Source organism: Spermophilus citellus (assembly GCF_964194105.1).
Source record: "Spermophilus citellus genome assembly, chromosome: 3".
In the NCBI taxonomy this organism is placed as follows: Eukaryota; Metazoa; Chordata; class Mammalia; order Rodentia; family Sciuridae; genus Spermophilus; species Spermophilus citellus.
In genome coordinates this window covers 187,420,789-187,441,919 of record NC_138184.1, presented here as the reverse complement: position 1 = coordinate 187,441,919, position 21,131 = coordinate 187,420,789, and the positions used below count along the sequence as shown (strand labels likewise).

The 21,131-nt window shown below is 35.9% G+C and overlaps 1 protein-coding gene across 1 annotated transcript in view; it reads left to right on the top strand.

The window, feature by feature from the left end:
• The window catches only part of CFTR (CF transmembrane conductance regulator), a gene marked incomplete at both ends in the record, with an annotated part of 159,650 nt that overhangs the window by 107,742 nt on the left and 30,777 nt on the right, over positions 1-21,131 (top strand). The window contains 3 exons of the mRNA XM_081286845.1: positions 4,743-4,893; positions 5,513-5,740; positions 9,140-9,240. Coding sequence (XP_081142971.1) covers positions 4,743-4,893; positions 5,513-5,740; positions 9,140-9,240 — 480 coding nt within the window. The remainder of the gene's footprint in view (positions 1-4,742; positions 4,894-5,512; positions 5,741-9,139; positions 9,241-21,131) is intronic.

The following is a 21,131-nucleotide window of genomic DNA, read 5'->3' as shown; positions in this document are numbered from 1 at the left end:
TTTGTAGACCCTTTTGGGTCTGCTAGGTATAGAATCATGTCATCTGCAAATAGTGATAATTTAAGTTCTTCTTTTCCTATTTTTATGCCTTTAATTTCTTTCGTCTGTCTAATTGCTCTGGCCAGTGTTTTGAGAACTATGTTGAACAGAAGTAGTGAGAGAGGGCATCCCTGTCTTGTTCCAGATTTTAGAGGGAATGCCTTCAATTTTTCTCCATTCAGAATGATGCTAGCCTGAGGCTTAGCATAGATTGCTTTTACAATGTTGACGTATGTTCCTGTTATCCCTAGTTTTTCAAGAGTTTTGAACATAAAGGGATGCTGTACTTTGTCGAATGCTTTTTCCGCATCTATCGAGATGATCATATGGTTCTTATTTTTAAGTCTGTTGATGTGGTGAATAACATTTATTGATTTCCGTATATTGAACCATCCTTGCATCCCAGGGATGAATCCTACTTGATCATGATGCACAATTTTTTTGATATGTTTTTGTATCCGATTCGCCAGAATTTTATTGAGGATTTTTGCATCTAGGTTCATTAGAGATATTGGTCTGTAGTTTTCTTTCTTTGAAGTGTCTTTGTCTGGTTTAGGAATCAGGGTGATGTTGGCCTCGTAGAATGAATTTGGAAGTTCTCCCTCTTTTCTATTTCCTGAAATAGCTTGAAAAGTATTGGTATTAGTTCCTCTTTAAAGGTTTTGTAAAACTCTGCTGTATACCCATCCGGTCCTGGGCTTTTCTTTTGATGGTTTCTTCTATTTCCTCAATTGATATTGGTCTGTTTAGGTTGTCTATATCCTCCTGACTCAATCTGGGCAGATTATATGACTTAAGAAATTTATCGATGCCTTCACTATCTTCTATTTTATTGGAGTATAAGGATTCAAAATAATTTCTGATTATCTTCTGTATTTCTGAAGTATCTGTTGTGATATTGCCTTTTTCATCCCGTATGCTAGTAGTTTGAGTTCTCTCTCTTCTTCTCTTTGTTAGCATGGCTAAGGGTCTGTCGATTTTATTTATTTTTTCAAAGAACCAACTTTTAGTTTTGTCAATTTTTTCAATTGTTTCTTTTGTTTCGATTTCATTAATTTCAGCTCTGATTTTAATTATTTCTTGCCTTCTACTTCTTTTGCTGTTGTTTTGCTCTTCTTTTTCTAGGATTTTGAGATGAAGTATGAGATCATTTATTTGTTGTTTTTTTTTTCTTTTTTTAAGGAATGAACTCCAAGCAATGAATTTTCCTCTTAGAACTGCTTTCAGTGTGTCCCATAGATTCCGATATGTTGTGTCTGTGTTTTCATTTAACTCTAAGAATTTTTTAATTTCCTCCTTGATGTCTTCTAAAACCCATTGATCATTCAGTAACCTATTGTTCATTCTCCAAGTGATGCATGATTTTTCCTTCCTTCTTTTATCGTTGATTTTCAGTTTCATTCCATTATGATCAGATAAGATGCATGGTATTATCTCTACTCCTTTATATTGTCTAAGAGTTACCCTGTGACATAATATATGATCTATTTTTGAGAAGGATCCATGTGCTGCTGAGAAAAAAGTGTAACTGCTTGATGTTGGGTGGTATAATCTATATATGTCAATTAAGTCTAGGTTGTTAATTGTGTTATTGAGTTCTATAGTTTCCTTATTCAACTTTTGTTTGGAAGATCTGTCCAGTGGTGAGAGAGGTGTGTTGAAGTCTCCCATGATCATTGTATGGTGGTCTATTAGACTCTTGAACTTGAGAAGAGTTTGCTTGATGAACATAGCTGCACCATTGTTTGGGGCATATATATTTATGATTCTTATGTCTTGTTGGTGTATGGTTCCCTTGAGCAGTATGCAGTGTCCCTTTTTATCCCTTTTGATTAACTTTGGCTTGAAATCTATTTTATTTGATATGCGTATGGACACTCCTGCTTGTTTCCGCAGTCCATAAGACTGAGTCTTATTTTTCATTAATTTTTGGCTTGCACTGTTCTCTGGGTAATTACAGTTGCTAGAAATCTGATAATTGTGTGAATTAATTCCAAATGCAGCCACCTTCTCAATTCTTCTCTAGCACAGTGTAATAGCTACCTAATCCCACCTGTCTTAGACAACTTTCTATTACTGTAACAAATGGCTAAGATACATCAATTTATGAAGGAGGAAGATTTATTTTGGCTCACAGTTTTAGAGTTTGTAGTCCATGATCAGTTGGCTCAGTCGCTTTTAGGCCTGTGAGGCAGCACAGTGTGATGGAACAAAATCTCTTACCTCATGACCAGGAGCTAAAAAGAGAGAAAGGGTTTGGGGTTCCACTATCTGCTTCAAGGCTACAACTCCTGATGACACAAAGCTCTCTACTAGGTCCCATCTTTAAAGTTGCTGACACCTCTCAATAGTCCCAAGCTGGGGACAGAGCCTTTAACACTGAGGCCTTTGGAAACATTTAAGATCCAAACTATAGCACCACCTGTTCTATGTTAAGAGAGTTACAATTGTGTTTCTAAGGATCTCTGCCATCTTAGCTTTCATTAAAAATGAAATAATGCTTTCAATAGAAAATAAGATTAGTGTGTTTCTTATACAAGCAGAATCACTTTCCCACCCAATGTTTAAAGAAAACCTCACCAAAGTGTCATTGTATGGTAAAAATGGCATAAGTCAAAATTAACACAGTGCAATTTATGACTGCCAATAGCAAATAAGAGACCCTGATCCTGATGGAGTAGCTGACCATTCCTGATATCACCAATGCAACAGCAATTGATTTTAGGCATGCTGATATTTAATGTGATGATCCATTTAAATTAAATCATATTCCTGCCTTAACCATACTTGGAACTTAGTCTTTGTTTTTCTTTCCAAGAGCTCCTATTTTTTTAGAAATAGTTGACCCAGGTTTGAAAAACTGTGATTTGTCATTGATGAAATGATTTGCCATTGATGAACTGTCTTGCCACATAGTAATTGGGGGTACTTGGGGCTTTCCCATTGTTCTGGTGGCATCTGTAGGCCAGAAAGAGAATATGGAAGATTCTCTTCAAGATTTACTTCATTAAGTCATAATGTACCTAGGTCAATAACAGTAAAAATTTATTCAAGAACTTGTTGAATGATAGGTGGCTGGCATTTCTGCCATTGATGATTGGAGATTTAAGGTCCTTGAAATATGATCATTTGAAGTTTCCGATAAAAATAGCAACCCATTCAAAGACTTATTCTATTCCCCATCCTTGCCCCATTTATACTGCTATACATCCCTCTGAACCAGTTGGAAAAATACACGTTTTCATGGAAACTTGGAAAACTGGCCTTATGAGTAGTATGTGAATGTTATAATGGGTTTGTTTTTAATTCTTATAACAGACAGATACTGTATTCAAATGGTTATTGTGTAGTAAATATTAGCAGACTTTTATCTTTTAAAAAATATATTTGATGTCCTGTAGAACTGTAGAATTTAAGTCTTTATCCTGAAGAAAGAAATCTGGCATATCTGTTTCTGAGATTATCAACAGTGTTCAAATTTTGGGTAATAAGAAGAGATGCCTCTGATGGACGGGCTCAAGTGAAGTGCAGAATTCATTTTGGCAACACCTGATATAGAAAAAAAATGATCTCATTTCACATTAAGTTAGCCATTTTCTCAAAATCTTTTATTGAGCTGTTACAGTGTTCAATTATTTCAAGAATGGAAAGAGGAGAGTTGGGGAGAAGAGTGAAATTTAAAATATGATGTCTTTCAATATTAAACAGGAGAAAACTAGGCTCAGAGAAGTTAGATGACTTAACCTATATTTAAGACAGATATTTCTCACTCAAAAGATTTCAAGACAAGTTCTTAATTTTCCAAAATTATCTCAACAAACCAGGCATGGTAGTACATGCTTATAATCCCAGAAACTCAGGAGGCTGAGGCAGGAGGACTGCCATTTCAAAGCCAGCCTCCACAACTTAGTGGGGCCCTAAGCAACTTAACAAGACCCTATCTCAAAATAAAAGAAATAAAACATAAAAAGGGCTGGGAATGTGGCTTAGTGATTAAGTGCCCCTGGGTTCAATCCCTGGTACCTAAATAAATAAATAAATAAATAAAATTTTAAAATGTACATTTAGACTAAATTATTTCAGAATAGGTTATTTTTTTTAAAAGACCAAGCTAAAAAATATATTCATTTAAAATTTACTTATTGTACTCTATTTCAAATTTGTCTGGGAAGTGGGTGTATCCAAGAGATCATAGAACAACACCATGTTTCTAAAGCTTCAAAAAGGTTACTTCCAGAATCCTAAACATTTTAAAATTTTTTCATAGAACCTAGAGGAAAAAAGTATACTTTGAGATAGTTGTCTTCCCTACAATAGGGACACACCTGCCCCTTATTAAGAAGAGTAGGAAGAGTTCAGGTCGAATATAAGTCACTGAGCTGGGTGTGGTGGCACACGCCTGTAATTCCAGTGACTTGGAAGGCTGAGGCAGGAGGATAACAAGTTTGAGGCCAGCCTTGGAGACTTAGTGAGACCCTGTCTCAAAATAAAAAGGGATGGGGATATATCTCAGAGGTAAAGCACCCCCTGGGTTCAATCAATCCCCAGAATCAATATATACATACATACATACATACATACATACAAACAAGAGAAAATAAAAGAAAAAAGTAAAGAAGAAAAAAGTAGAAATCTCTGGCATGTGTTGTTCACTTTACAACATGGAAATGTTTGCTCATGGAGTGTCTTCTTTGATCCTACAGTTGTTATTAATTGTGATTGGAGCTGTGGCCGTGGTCTCTGTTTTACAACCCTACATCTTCCTAGCAACAGTGCCAGTGATAGCGGCTTTTATTGTGTTGAGGGCATATTTCCTACGAACTTCACAACAACTCAAACAACTGGAATCTGAAGGTATGACAGTGCTCCCCTTGGGAGAAAACCAAAAGAACATTTGGGAATTCTCCATTGTTAATCTACTTTGCAGAAAAAAAAAAGAATCCTGCTCTTAAACTTTTACATCATATAACAATGATTTTTTTTTGGAAATATATATTTGTAGAAGAAAACTACATCACACATAAACTATTTTTGCCAACTCATGATTTTATTTTGGTTTTGAAACAAGCATATAGTCTGGCCGGAGTTGGTGCCTAAGACAGTCATTCATAATTTACTTGTATCATTTAAAGTTTAAAAACTTCAAAAAGGTTACTACAGACTTTCATAGAACCTAGAGAAAACAAAACATTTTCTCAGGAACAATGCCCAAAGATAGCCAAGAAATGTGAGTAAATAATGGTCATGATTTTACAGTATGTTGCCATCCATGGTAGCCAACGAAAAAGGAAAGGGTAATTCATCAAAAATGAACAATCCTACTATTCAAAGTGTGGTACCCAAGTGAAAGATCTCTCTGACCTGTGACATTTATGGCATGCTGTATTCTAAGTCTTTTTGAAGAACGTGGTAGCCTGAAATTGCACTCTGTGTTTACATAATTTGCCTTGTTTTCAATGGGAATATTTCACAGGCAGGAGTCCAATCTTCACTCATCTTGTTACAAGTCTAAAAGGACTATGGACGCTTCGTGCCTTTGGACGGCAGCCTTACTTTGAAACTCTGTTCCACAAAGCTCTGAATTTACATACTGCCAACTGGTTCTTGTATCTATCAACGCTGCGCTGGTTTCAAATGAGAATAGAAATTATCTTTGTCATCTTCTTCATTGCTGTTACCTTCATTTCCATTTTAACAACAGGTATTATGAACTCATTAACTACTTAACTACACATTTTATTGGTTATTTTTACTCATATATGACAGTAGAATCCATTTTGACATAATTATGAAAGCATAGAATATATCTTGTTCTAATTCAGACCCTAGTATCTCTCCTTCCCATTTCCTCTCCCTACCTGCTAATCCTTTCCCTTTTTTGTTTTTTCTGCCATTGAAGTAAAAATATTGTCAATGAATAAAAAGCGACATTCTTTATAGGTTAAAGAGTGTAGATGTCTTTAAAAGTTTTTTTTTTTAAGAGAGAGTGAGAGAGAGAGAGAGAGAGAATTTTTTTTTAATATTTATTTTCCAGTTCTCGGCGGACATAACATTTTTGTTTGTATGTGGTTCTGAGGATCGAACCCGGGCTGCACGTATGCCAGGCAAGCACGCTACCGCTTGAACCACATCCCCGGCCCTTTAAAAGGTTTTTGTTTTTCAGTTTATTAATCAGAAATTTGATGGTTTACTCTTGAGCAAATGATTTTTTTTTAATTTATATTGTTTTATTTTTGAGCAAATAATTTCTTTGCATTGGAGCTATATATTGTATTATCCCTACTTTCACACTTTAGAAAAAAACTGAGACACAGAGAGCGTCAGTTAGCAGCAAATTTGTGATTGGTAGAAAAAAATTACTCTTCTTATATTGATATTGGTAAAGGGTCCTGGCTTCAAAATCAATAGATTTCTTTTATAAACAGCTCTTGGAATAGGGTGAAAGAAGCATTTCCCCCCACCTCTCTCTTGCTTTACCTCTCCCTCTCACCCTCCCTCTCTTGCCTTTCTCCCATCCTGATAAGTTTTGTTCTTTTAACCACTGGTTTATGACATTCTTTATCTAATATTAATTTCACATGAGGAGACATTACCAGAGAAGGGAAATACTTTAGATAAAAGTGCCATAGTTTTCAAATGCTAAGATTCTGAATTCTAGGATCTTTGGAAAAAAATCACTAAGTTTTTCATAATAAGTAAAATACAAATCTATATAGATAAATGAGTTTTTTAAGAAGTTTAATTTCTGAGCTGTATATCATCTATATGTATTATATATATAACAATAGACAAAGATTGAGAGAAAATGCCACTCAATGCCAAATATCCAGGATTGTTTGGTTGTAAAACCAGAATCCTTCTCAATCCCAAATGGACAATTACAGGAATCTTATGGATCCAAAGGGCAAGCAACACTATTGTACCTGGGAGGGGCCAGAACAGGCACCAGAGACCTTGCCATCTTTTGAATCCAGTTGCTGGCTTCTGTCCATTCCATTCCAGAACTGTCATTCCTTTCTCTTTGAAGACTGGTTTTCTTGGTGTGCCAGGGTTAGGGCACATGTACTTTATGTGGCTTTTTCCTTCTTGAATTAACAGCAGCATTCCCCCATCTAATTAAAAAGTCCCAGAGGGAACAGAAAACAGGTTTTTTGTTTTTTGTTTTTTGTTTTTGTTTTTTTGAGTCAGGGTCCACCTGCAATCCACACTGTAATGAGGCTAGTTGCTTTTCCACATTTGTTTTTCTCTCAGCTGGACAGTGGGAAGTGACTCCATGAAAAGAAGATAAATGGGCAGGCAAATAATGAATCTCCCATAGCACACTAATTTTTGGCAATAATTTTTAAAAGTAGAGTTTCTTGTAGAGTCAGAATATTTAAATTTTTTATTTAATAACTTAAATGATCAAATAGGATCAAAAATGACTGAATTACATAAATGAGGATTTGTTAACAATAAGTCAACCCAATATATCATGTGCTATATTATGATGGTGTAAAGTTTGATTGAATTCTGGTTTAGCAAGGAAGTAGTCAAAGCATATAACAATCAGCATAATATAGAACCTCCCAGTCCAATCACATGCCCAACCACTGGCCACCCAGCTATTATCAATCTGGGCTCAACTGGTCTTCAGCTACATTAACTTTCATACATAAATTAACTTCTCTAAGCTTCTCATTTTCCTCATGTGTAAGAAGGCACAGTAATAGTACCTCTCCCTAGATTTGTGGTGAGTATTAAAGATGGTAATTTATGTAAAACATCAGTATAGTGCCTAGTCCACAGTAAATACTCTATAACTGCTATTTTACTTGATGTTATTAAAATTTTATCTTATTCTTAGCCTCCAAAACAAGTAATATATTGGAGACTTGGATGGATCTTAAATATTTAAAGTGAGTTACTTAGTACAACAGCAGAGTTTTGCTGTCTATGGAATACCTTCTGTTAGAGGAATTGTGAAAAACTTTTAAAATTAATAATAGGATGAGAGCTGGTGTTGTGGCTTGGCAGTGGAGCGCTTGCCTAGCATGTGCGAGGCCCTGGGTTCAATCCTCAGCACCACATAAAAATAAATAGATAAAATAAAGGTTTGTGTCCAACTACAACTAAAAAATAAATATAAAAAATAGGATGAATTATTTCTCCCAATTTTTGAACTTTACAACAATGTTATCATGCATTCAAGAACTAAAATTGATTAGGACTTGATAACCTAAATTTATAATAATTTAAGAACATCTCAAAATTTTTATAGCCAAAATACTGAATACTTATAAATGTTAATTAGTTGTACTTTCTAGCCCTGCAAAATTATTTACTCTAATTAAACACTTAAGCATTCTTCTTTCTAGTGAGCTAGTTTCTTATTTCTTCTTTTCTTTTCTTTTTAAAAATGTAATGAGCAGCTTCTTTCTTTCCAAATGACAGACCCATTTGTTTCTGACTTCCTGGTCAAATGCTAAGTCCATTTTCTTTCCAACCGCCTTTGAGCAGCAGAGAAAGTCATCCTTGCAAAAATATAAAGCACACCTAAACATTGTGCAGATGCTATTCAAATGTATACTTCCTTAGATTTGAGTTTGTTTTTTTCTTTTTTCTTTTCTTCTTTCTTTCTTTCTTTCTTTCTTTCTTTCTTTCTTTCTTTCTTTCTTTCTTTTCTTTCTTTCTTTCTTTCCTTCTTTCTTTCTTTGTACAGGAACCCATAAGGACCCAGGATTTCCTTTTCCATGTTCCATTCTAATATTTGTCATTAATGTTATATTCAGAGCAACAGTAGAGGAGAAAAAACATGCTGTGTACACAAGACCAACAACTCTGTCACTACCCGAAGCTTTTTTAAAAAATAAAAATGGCAATTTTTTCCCTTATATTCAGTCATCTTGGATTTAAAACATTCATTGAAAGTTTACTATCTGGGGGCATTTTTGCTACTGGCATATGTGGTGGTGGATTAAGAGGAAAGAAAGATGGTTAACATCAGCATAAAATTGAAATGTGAATTTAACGTGATTTGTGCCATAAGAGAGGTCTGCACAAAGTGGTTCACAGAAGAGACAAATGACATGTTTTTTAAATATGCTTTTTCCACATACAGGTGAAGGAGAAGGATCTGTTGGTATTATTTTAACTTTAGCCATGAATATCATGAACACCTTGCAGTGGGCTGTAAACTCTAGCATCGATGTGGATAGCTTGGTAAGTTATTATTATTTTTTTTTACTTTATGAAAAAATTCAGACAAAACAAAAAGTATAGGTAAGAACATAAGGAATAACTATATACCATGACAGAGCTTAAGAAATACGTTCCTACAGATAAATTAAAGACTGTTTAGTATCTCTCAATGAGCCCCTATCTCATCTTTTCTCCACATAGTCACTATGAAGATCAGATCTTGCACATGTTTCCTGTCCCAGGATTTTTCTAGGACAGATACTTAGGTGTGGAATTGACGGAATTCACCCATGCTCAACTTTATGATGCTAAATTGTCCTTAAATCTGTTCTTCCAATGTACAATCCCATAAAGAGGCTGCAGGAATTCTCCTAGCCCTATGTCTTTAGCAACACTTTTGTTCAGTCAGAATTTTAAATTTTGGCCATTAAGTGGATGTGGAAGACAGGGCAGCCTACATATTTCATGTTAAAATCCATTTAGGCTCCTCTTCTGTTAATTTTTTGTTTATCCATTGCTCAGTTCTGAACTAGACTGGCTTGTTTCTTCCTTAATTGGGTCAGTAGGAGTTTATGAATCCTGGATCAGTTGTCAGTTTGTGCATTTTAAACATAGTCCTTCAGTCAGTGGCATGGCTGAATATGTCTTTTGATGAAAAGAAGAATTTAAGTTTATTGAAGATAAACTTATTAATCATTTCCTTTGTGGATTGTGCTTTTAGTGTCTTATTTAAGAAGTTCTGCCCATATCTTAGGTTTTCAAATTCAATAGTATAACATTTGTTCATAATGTTCTGATTTTTTAAAAACTTTTAATTTTTTTAATGCTTGATGGACCTTAATTTTATTCATTTATTTGTATGCGGTGCCAAGAATTGAACCCAGTGCTTCACATATGTGAGGCAAGTACTCTACCACTGAGCCACAACCCGAGCCCTAATGTTCTGATTTTTAGAAAGTTTCCAGTCTTAGTGAAGCTTTATTATTTCTTAAGTGTTTATCACTATCTCCTCACTTTTTGTTTGATCAATTTTGCCACAGATTTATATTCATTATTAGTATGCTACAGACCATATTTTGGTTTTGTTGTTTTTCTTTTCTCTTGTTCCATAGAATACAGAGCCTGTAGTTGCTTATGTACTAGCAATATGTCAGGAACACAAAATCCCCTGGGCATCTGGAGTGAGTAGAGAGGGAGATTTTTTTTCCCATTTTTATTTAATGACCAAATACATAATTTTTAGTCAGACTATATAGCTGTCCTAGGTACTTCATGATTTACTTTTCTTTAGGTTTTGTTGGAATACTACATTGAAAATTATTCATCCATTATTGCATTGATGGGAGATCTAAATCAGCATAATCATTTGGAACAAAAATCATTATGTCAATATCTCTAGGGGGAAAAACCTTTCAATACCTTTTTTTTTTTTTTGCCCTTTCTGTATTTTATTGAAGTATCTTAATAATTCATTAAAATGTAATATACCTTTAGCATAGAGTTTCTTTTACTTTTTTTAAACTTGATTAGATCTTTTAGTATCTCCATTCTTTTTTCCATATTTTTTATTGATGCATTATAGTTGTACATAATGATGGGATTTGTTGTTACACATTCTTATATGCACACAATATAACAATATAATTTGACCAATATCACTCCCCAGTACTTACCAATATCACTCCCAAGTACTTTCCCAACTTCCATCCTTTGTTCTCTTCCTGTTTTGATCTCCCTTTGATTTTAGGAGATCTGCTCCGACCTTTCTTTTCCTTTTTCCCCTCTAGGTTTTGCATATGAGAGAAAAAATAGGACCCTTGAAACTCTGAGTTTGACATATTTTGCTGAACATAATGGTCACAAATTCTGTCCATTTTCTTAGTGTCTCCATTCTTCTCACTTACTTCTGTTTCATTATGCTTTAGGAGTTGGGTCTCATAAAGTTATGTAAAAGGGTTTCTGTTGGAAAGTAGCAGAAGAATATAAAATATATTGTGTTTGTATTTATTCAATACCAATATTTACAAATACAAAAATTCTTTGTTCAGCTCTTACAACGTTGACTTTACCTTTTACAATTCTTCCGCACTTTACCTGTTTCTTTATTTAAAAACATCTCTTTACCTTGTGTAGAAAAATTCCCTTCTTTTGCCTTACTCATTTTCTTGCTTTGTGTAAGAAGTTCTACATGATGATGTCAAACTTTTGTTCTGTGCGTTTTTATTCTGCAAGTCCAATCTCATGGGAGTTGCTTGAAGGTATTAGTTTTACACATAAGCATCCTGGGATTTGTAACCTGTGTTTTGACATTGTGTCTTTCATCTCATGGTATAAAAGGGCTTTGCAAGATTGTATTATGTTATGATATAGCCTGTCAACCATATCAATATTTGCATTTGATTTCACTTTTAGAAAGTCATGTTCTTTTGTATATCAAAGTGAATATGTGAGTTTTCATGTGCCTGCCAAATAGCACAAGTCTTTCCCAGGCATCTGTGAGCATTTATCTAGTTATCAATTCACATTATACTGCTGTCACCCACACAGTTACTAAAGTTATAGAGTCACCTTTTTATTTTCATCTCGCATATGCTGTGAGGGAGGAGAAGAGATAGATTGAGCTATGTCCTAAGATTTCACGTTTGTGTGATGCTAACACCAAAGGTCCTTGAACTTCCCAAGTGAAAACTTCATGTGTTGTCATTTTACTTTACTAAGTTATTCACTGAATTTAGAGTTGAATTTAAATTGGAGTAAATGGGAATTTTTTAATACATACTTTTAGTTTTCAAGTGCAGGGCTGTCAGGAAAAAGAATCCTTGGGTTCTTGCTACATACCTTGTAGAAATAAGAACAAGAAATATTTCACTCACCCTTACCCATCTGGCCTCATTTAAACATGGACATAAAATGAAACACTGACAGGACCTGAAGTCATGAAAATGGCAGTGTTGTTTTACTTCTACTTCCCACCTGCTGCTTATACCCAGGTGCCTAACTTTCTTTAGTTTTCAACTAGTATCTAGGTGATAACAATAACTTGAATGACTTTGTATTTATGATCACACATCTCAAATACCAGCACTCAAAACTACACAACAACATTTTTATTGTGTTTTACTAATTAATTCTTTGTTGTATTCCCAAAGATAGCTGTTTCCCACCTTCTTATCTCCTTTCAGATTCTCCAATAATTCTATCCCCTGTGCTTTTATCCATGACTTCGCTGCATACCTTGTAGAAATAAATAGGTGTAATCTGAGCAAATCCACTCACCTCTCTCCACTAGTGGCACCAGCCTACTGCACCTCTGCTCAATTCCCAGCCTTCTCTTCTGTATCCCTGCTCCTATACACAGGCATATAATATACAATTTCCTGCTTTGTGGGGCCTTTCGCACTAGTAGAAAAATACTCACCCTTAATCTCCAGTTTCCATATCATTTCTTTGACCTATTTTCAGCAAAACTTCTTGAGAGATTGCCTTTCTCTGTTTTCTCCTCCCATTCTTCCTACAGCCTGCTTTATTGTATTCCCATCACTCACCTGACTCATGACCAATATCTTGCCAATGCCAGAGTCCTTGCCTCCTGCAATTATTGAACAGTATTTGCTGTGGGCAAAACCGGTTGCCACTCCCACTTTGTTTCCCTGATACCTCCTTATTCCTCTGTAGTCCTTTTGGGGGCCATTTCTCTCTTGCAGATTTTTAACCAAAAGCTATGTTGCAGCTCTCCTATTTATGCTTCCTCTATCTGTTATTATCTAATCTCATGCTTCACAAACCATCTCTTGATGAATCATAAATTCATATCTTTAGTGAAGGCCTCTCCTGCTCTCTGAACATGTATCCATCTACCATCTTACCTCCATGTGTTCATTAATCACACCCATAAAAATGTCTTCCAGTAAACTTGACATTTTAGGACATGAGTTACCATGCCCTAAACACACACAGGTCATAAGGGACCATTAAAATGACACAGAGCTTCTACTCTACCTCTTAATTTGCCAGGGAGGTTAGATAAATAAATAAAAGCCAGAAAATGTACCAAAGGTAATGTTTCAAACTCAGCCATGTCAAGCGATCTGGTGACTATGAAATTGCTTGCACTCATAGTAACCTGATTTGAATGAGGCAGTTGACAACTCATGTCTTTTTAATACTGTCTACCACAGGGTGAATATAGTTGAAATATTCTCAGGAGGCGAATACAATCTTGCTTCCTCAGTTTTCCAAGGGAAGCAGCAGATAACCATCCCTGTTTCCAGTAGCTGCCTGTCTGTCCCTAATAAAGACAAGAGGAAGGAAGCCACCAGAGTGAGCCTGAGGACAGTGAACCTGCAGGGCTCACATTTAGATTCCTGTTAATGAGGCTCCAGAAGGTTCTTGCATGATTGATGCAATCCAGAAGAGTTTTCTGTCAATAGAAACTCTCTCTGTTTCTCCTTTGTCCTTTCACTGCCTGTGTTTGTTTTGGGTTCCAGTAAAGATCAAGTGACTGATTGTACAATGACCAGGTGAAACCTGGTGGGAGGAGAAAAGGGGAATCTGGCTTTTCTTCATCGCAGCTTCTGATGCCTAATGTCCTTGTAATAAAAGTGGTTTCTGTTGTAAGAATCTGAGGAGAAAATTCATTTCTCATTTTTTCTTCCTTTTAATGGGTTATTGATCATGCCTTTGATTTCTCTTCTCACAAGTCTTTGTGGTATATTTTCCTCTCATGGCCTCTATCTCAAGACTTCTTTCCATCCAACTGTTCGTTGTCCTTCCATCCCATGGAGTGGCTGTGTTGGGAAGAGTCCTGCATTCCACTCTGGCCACCTGAATGTTGTGTGGCATTAGGCAAGTCATAGCCCCTACCATCTAGGGTTTTTTTTTTCTCATTTACTAATTGAAGCAGTTTGGTTAGGAATTTTCTAAGGTTCCTTCCATCTCTAGCATTGTCTCTCTTCTGAACCCTATTCTTATGAAAGATTTCAACTCTTGATTAGTATGAAGGCATTATTCCAGACCTTTGTAGAAGTCACATACCTGCCCCCTGAATGCCAAAGTCTATAATTTTTTTTGACCTTTACATTTATCAGAGCTGATCAAAGGACTCTGACACAGTGTGTTTCTAGAATCCAAAAAGAGAAAGAAAATTTGGTAATGTTCTAGATGTCTTGAATTAGTACAAGAGAACTAATGCAGGGCATGAGAACTAATTTGAGACATGAGAACCCTCAGGGATTGCTGTGTAAAAAAAGTTTGGAGAGTTCAGAACATTCAGCGCACTTGGTGCCTGTCACTTTAACCTCCCGTATTTATATTTTCTTGTTTGAACAATGAAGGAATAGATTAAATCACAGGTTCTCAACCTGATAGCGGATGAAAAACCTTTTATGAAAACAAAGATTATTCAGGTTTCACTAAGACCAATGAAATCTTTCCTTTTGGTGGTGGGCAGGATGATGGATCCTGTTGACTATATTTTTAAAAATACAATAGGTGGTTCTATGGAGATCCAGGCTTCTGAATCACTTGATTAGATGCTTTCTAAGAGTCTTCTTAGCTCTGATTTTCTGTGAGCAATGGCAGGTGAGTCAGCAAACTTTTCCAGTAAAGGATAAGATGGGAAATACTGTCAGATTTGCAGTCTAGATGGTCTTATGGCAACTATTCAGTTCAGCCTTTGAGGACAAAGCAGCCAGAGATAGAATATAAACATTGGTGTGCCCAAATGGGGCCTGCAGGCCATAGTTCTACTAATCTCTGATCTATGTCATATAATTAATTTTTAGATATTTTTTTGTTGTAGATGGACACAATACCTCTATTTTATTTATTTTTATGTAGTGCTAAGGATTGAACCCAGTGCCCCACACATACTAGGTGAGCACTCCACTGCTGAGCCACAACCCTAGTCCCTATAATTAATTTTTGAATTGATGGATCACCAACAAATTGGTTTTGTTTCTATGTCAATCAATTATACACACACACATGACATGTAAAGCATAATGTTTAATGACAATACAAATATTGGGAAGCCCCAATATTTCAAAGTTAAGATCCTCAGAGAAATATCTTATTAAATAATAAAACCCTGAGAAGATATTTGATATGTTATTTTTGAATCCTCCTCTTGATATTTATTTTGAAATTTTTTTGGTAGAAACTATGTAGACTTTAGCTGAATTCAACAAGCAATTGTTGATCGATTATCATGTGCTTTTAAAAATAATGAAACATGGTAGAGTGCCGCAGTCTTGGCTGGGCACAGAATCACGAGCCACCACACAGCTTTGTAGATTCAAACAGCAATTCTTTATTCCCGAACTCACACCGGCCTCCACACACGTACTGGGGCAATCCCAGTTCTGCTGCCACCCAATTCACCTACTACACGAGGCTTTTTCTCAAAATGCTCTCTGAATCTCACGAGAACTCAAAGGGAGCTCAGGTAGCAGGAACGCCCTATTTCCAGCAGCAATAATCCTCAACATCGAACTTCCCTAAAACCCAAGGTCTTAAACCGGGAACGCCCTAAACCCAAGGACCGGGATACTTCCTCAAACCTGATCAGCTCTAAACCCGGATCCGCCTTCCTTGAGCAAGGTCACCTTACATGCAATGTCAACAGCGAAATTCCAAGGCAAGTCATTTAACATGGGGTACGCTGGCAAGGAAATTTCGAATGCGTCATTCCTACTTGGTAATGGCCCTCAGCAGTAGAGTGCAAACAAGCTTCAATATGAGCAGAAGATTCCATGAGTGATGTCAGACATGTCACAAAGAAGGGTAAATTTAAGAGTCTTCCTTTGCTTGTTGGCACAGTAACTAGTTATGAAATCTCTTTCAAGTGTTATCAGCTGATCTGAAGCATAAGAAGTGATGCTATCATCATATGGCTTTGGTGTACCATGTTTATTAAAAGTGGGCAGTGACATATTTGAAAGGTTCATGTTTGCTTGGGATATGAATTTTGTCTCTAGTTGCAGCATATTTTCTCCCTTATGTGAAGATCATGATATCCACTGCTTCTGACGCTGTCTTGCCATGTAATTTACCACAAGTTAGAGTATATAACCTATTTCTGTTGAAAGCAAGCTATAAAAGTTTACTAAAGGGTACAAATTTGTAATGTAGTATGAGAAACTCATTTATGCTGCTAATTAACACCAAATTGATACTTGGCTGACTTTTTATGTGTTATAGGAACATAATTAATAGAAGCAGAAAGATAGCCTCGAGTTTCAAGAATATATTTTGGGCAGAAAGTCTCTTTTCTTTTCTTTCTTTCTTTCTTTTTTTTTTTTTTTTTTTTTTTTTTTTTGCACCAGGGATTGAACTCAGGGACACTCAACCACTGAGCCACATCCTCAGCCCTATTTTGTATTTTATGTAGAGACCCAGTTGCTTAGTACCTCACTTTTGTTGAGGCTAGCTTTGAACTTGCATCCTTCTACTTCAGCCTTCCAAACTGCTGGGATTAGAGGCATGTGCTACCACACCTTTAGAAAATCTGTTTTTCTGATAACCATCATCTCTTAAATCTATATGCATGACCTAAAGATGATGCCGTTGGATCTATACAGCCTTGGGGCTCAGATCTGTGTTAGTGAATACTGAAAAACATTTAATTTGGGCCTACCTAAAAGGATCTATGATTAAAAGCATTTTAATCTCTCCTTTTAAGTACTTTATAGTTTTAGAATGTCTCCTGTGAAATGTGTAACATTTTTCACATTGTGACAGTTTCCCAGATAATCACTTCACATCTCTTTCTCACAATCCTCCTATAACTATTTATGAAATCCTTTCCAGTGTTGCCAGCTAGATCTTAAGCATAAGAAGTGATGCTATCATCGTATGGTTTTGGGGGTATTATGGCATGTTTATGTGTTGTTGCATTAATTTGATATCCTGGAGTCTAAACAACCAAAGAATGTAAGAAAATAGAGCAGATATTTATGAGAGGAGTCTAGATTCCAAAAATGGCTTTGAAGATAACTCTTCCATCTTTGTCATCAAAGAATGAGCAGGAAAATCAGGAATCATTTGCTTCTTGACTTAAATGCATCCCTCATAAAGTAAAGCTGAGTATGATTAGGCTATGGTGTTGTTTTTGTTAAGACCATCATCTTCTCAAAAGACTTTGTTTTACTCATGCTTAGATTAGCAATTTTAAACATTCTTATAAAGATAATGGTATTCAGTTTTAAGAATTAATTCCTTCTCAAGATGTTCAGGGGAATTTTTAGATCCTAATAAAATTAAATAATGAACCCAAGAATTTAAACTGTGCTTCTTAAGCAACAATCTCATCTAATTTTGGCAATATTCCAATTTTATAGACTTGTATAGTATCTGCACTAGTTATGTCAAATTTTCCTCTCCACTAATGAAGAATAGGTTTAGTGTTTCAGTACCTGACTCTTGATTTGGCTTTATCTTTTACTTCTCAAAGTCTAAGAAAAAAGCTACCTTCTATCTGGTGGGAGCTGCAATGAAACTTTCCTATCAAGAAGGCCCCCATGTTTCTCCCCTGGCAAATCTTTTCTGTGCACAGGAAGCAGCTACCTAAGGTTAAGGAGTGAGTCTACTGTCACTGATGATTGTCCACTCTGAGTTTACATCTTGCACTATTTAGGGGACTGGACAATAACAGGGATTTTTATGTTTTATGCAAAAATGTATAGAAGATATTTCTACAAAAGGGCTAAGTGAAGTGAAAGAGCTCAATGAAAGCAAACAATAGGCTGGACTAAAAATAGTTTGGGATGTTGTAACTTCTAACAATGTACAGTTTCAAGCTGAGAAGCTGAGAGGTGAAATCCCAGCCTGGGCTACACACTGACGTCCTCACAGCATGCCATTCCCACTGCGTAGAAGCAGCCTTCTGCATGGGAGTGAAATAATGAATTCTGTCATTTTAAATAGAGATTTATGAACTGAGTGCCCGATGCTAAGCAGTAGATGGAGAGGAATGCTGTGAATATTCCATTGTTGCATACAACAAGCAATGATTTGAAGAAAATTACTGTAATAGGCTGAATGGTTTACCACCAAATCTAGGAGACATAAACTACAGGTCCTCTTACTTGCATGAACCCCTTTGAAAGCCCTAAACTTAATGTTATGTGCAGATTTTGAATTCTTCCTAAATTACCTAAACTTTAGGATCCCCAAAGCCAAGATCCCTTTCTGATTGTAGCCATGAATCTTTGGCAATAAAATCACACATACGAGAAATAGGACTTCAACTTTGCTGTATTTGAACTCATTTACTATCTGAACACACATTTTTCACTGAGTGGAAGAAACAATCTCAGTTAATTTAGAGATTTTGCCAGGTTCTTAGTAGAGTTTACAAACTAACAGAGGTACCAGGATGGAGGGGGAGCATCTGGCCCTACATTGTCCCTTGCCCAGCCTTGCTGTCTCTGAATCACTGATGTTTCTATCTGACCTAGAGGTGTGTGGTCCGAGTAGACTGAGTTTTTGTTCTTGCCTCCACCATAAGCTCCCTTTTGCTGTGTTTTTTCTCAGCTTCTTCCATGTCCCGGAGAGGTCAAAAGCTTTAATTTGTTTTCCACCTAGCAATTCCACTATGGAAACACAGGGAAATCTAAAACTTCCTCAAATGGTCTGTGCCTGGAAATGACAATTCAACCATGTTCACTCTGCTGTCCCTATGTCATGTGGGGCACTAGAAGCTTCTCTGTAACATACCTCTTTCCTGGACTTTGCCTCAGAATTGAGACACAGGCTTCCTGTGATCTAAATTCCCTAAATCAACTTAGGATAGAACCAGGGTTTAGTCACAAGATCGGACTCCTTTGCAGAGAATCTGGTGTCTAAACTTTCCTGTTCCCCTTACTCATGGGTATAGATTGTAGGGTGAAGAGAGTAGTTGCTTCTCAGGCATCAGAAATTTGTTTATGATAATTTTTTTTCACATAGACACTATGCTTTGACTGTCTCAGGCTATGGCTTTCTTTTCTTTCTTTCTTTTTTTTTTTTAAATTCTATTTTTCTTTCTTTTCTTAAGAGACAGTATCTCACTGTTGTCCAGACTGGCCCCAAATACCTGGTCTCAAGCCATCTTCCTGCCTCAGCTTCCTAAGGACCTATGACTACAGGCCTGTGCCCAGCTTGGGCTTTGGCATTTGAAGCTTAAAAGTCAATATTTCTATGACCCCAAAATGTCAAACTATCAATATCTGCCTTGAGTTTCAAAAGTCAGTTTTTGAAACTTGGAATAATTGATGTTCTGTGTTCTGGCTCTGAGCAGGCTTCTCCTTCCAAAGGCAATGGAGGTAGAATAGTCAAGCTGAGAGCCTGTGAGGTATGAGGAATTGGCGAGTAATTCATGTTATCTGGCCACATCATCTATACAATAATGGTATTCCAGTGGCTATTGAAGTGAGCACAATGCAGGTGTCTGCCTAGTCACTTTTTCTTCCTGTCAGAAAATGTTCTAACTCATTGGATTGAATGAATGCTTTCTCGTATGCTGTGGATGATTGCCCATGGTTAAGAAATAACACGTTCTTGGTCAGGCATGTTTGACCGTGCTGGGAGTGACTATAATAGCCTGTCTTTGGGTCATTCGAGTTGGAAATTTTCATTTTCTAAATTTGATAGGTACATATCATTATTCACATTGGACATCAAAAGTTCTGAATTCCCCTTCAGTAGTGAGCCTCAGTAATGGTGCATATAATGTACAGTGCTCAAACACAAGTCCTTAGATCAAAAAAAAATTATTAAATTGTGTATAATATTGCAATATGGCCAAAATGTGGTTGGGAGAATCTTTGTTTTTTAAATAATTCTTTATATAATTTTGAGTAGTTTAGACAGCAATATTTAAATGCTTTATTGATTACTTGGGAATATTAAAGGGTATATAATACTCTTTATAAAAGAAAGCTTGATATAGTATTTACCAAAGATTAGTTTATAATTCTGCACACAATTGACAAACAAAAATAACAGTTCCTATTTTATAAAGTTAAGCTATCTTTGTATATTTATTTCTCTAAGTCATTGCAAGAGAAAGATGCTATTCTTATACAGGATAAATATAGTAAGTGTTTTAACTGTGTTTGAGCTAGTTTTCTGGAAGTTTTATTGCAATGATAATTATAGCCATAATTTATCTATCAGACCTTATATAGACTAGCAGCTCTATAAAAGTTACTGACAGTAAAATGCAAGGGTACAGTTTAATTCCAAAGTAATCAACAATGATTGAATCAGAATTTCACAGCTCCTTGAAGTCATTTGTAATTCAGAATTTAAAACATTACAAGTGGGAAGAATTGTAATTATATCCCATTTGCTTTCTCTTGAGTTATTTATGATGGGTGTGGGCTTTGGACCCTTTTTATTTCCATTAACAGTGTGTTTGACTTAAAAAGATTCTCTTCTTCAATCTTGATTTAAAGTAATTCTTAAAGGCAATCTTGAAGGTAATTTACAGATATTTTCAAGATGAAGGAAACTGAAACACAGAATTACTATACAGAAGAAAGAACTTTATAAACAAAGCAGGCTTGATCAGTGGCATGTGAAAATAGGCATTAAAGTTAGAATTGTGAAGATGAACTTTCAATATTCAGTAAAGGACTGATGTCTGAACTGCTATGTTTCAGCCCATACTAAAAATGAAGACACTTTCCATTTTCACCTTTTCATGATAAAAAATAAAAGTGAAAGAGGCAAATGCCCCAATGCATTTCTATCTACTTGTTTTTATTTAAAAAGAATTATTTCAGGGCTGGGGATGTGGCTCAAGCGGTAGCGCACTCGTCTGGCATGCGTGCGGCCTGGGTTCGATCCTCAGCACCACATACAAACAAAGATGTTGTGTCCGCTGAAAACTAAAAATAAATAAATAAATATTAAAAATTTCTCTCTCT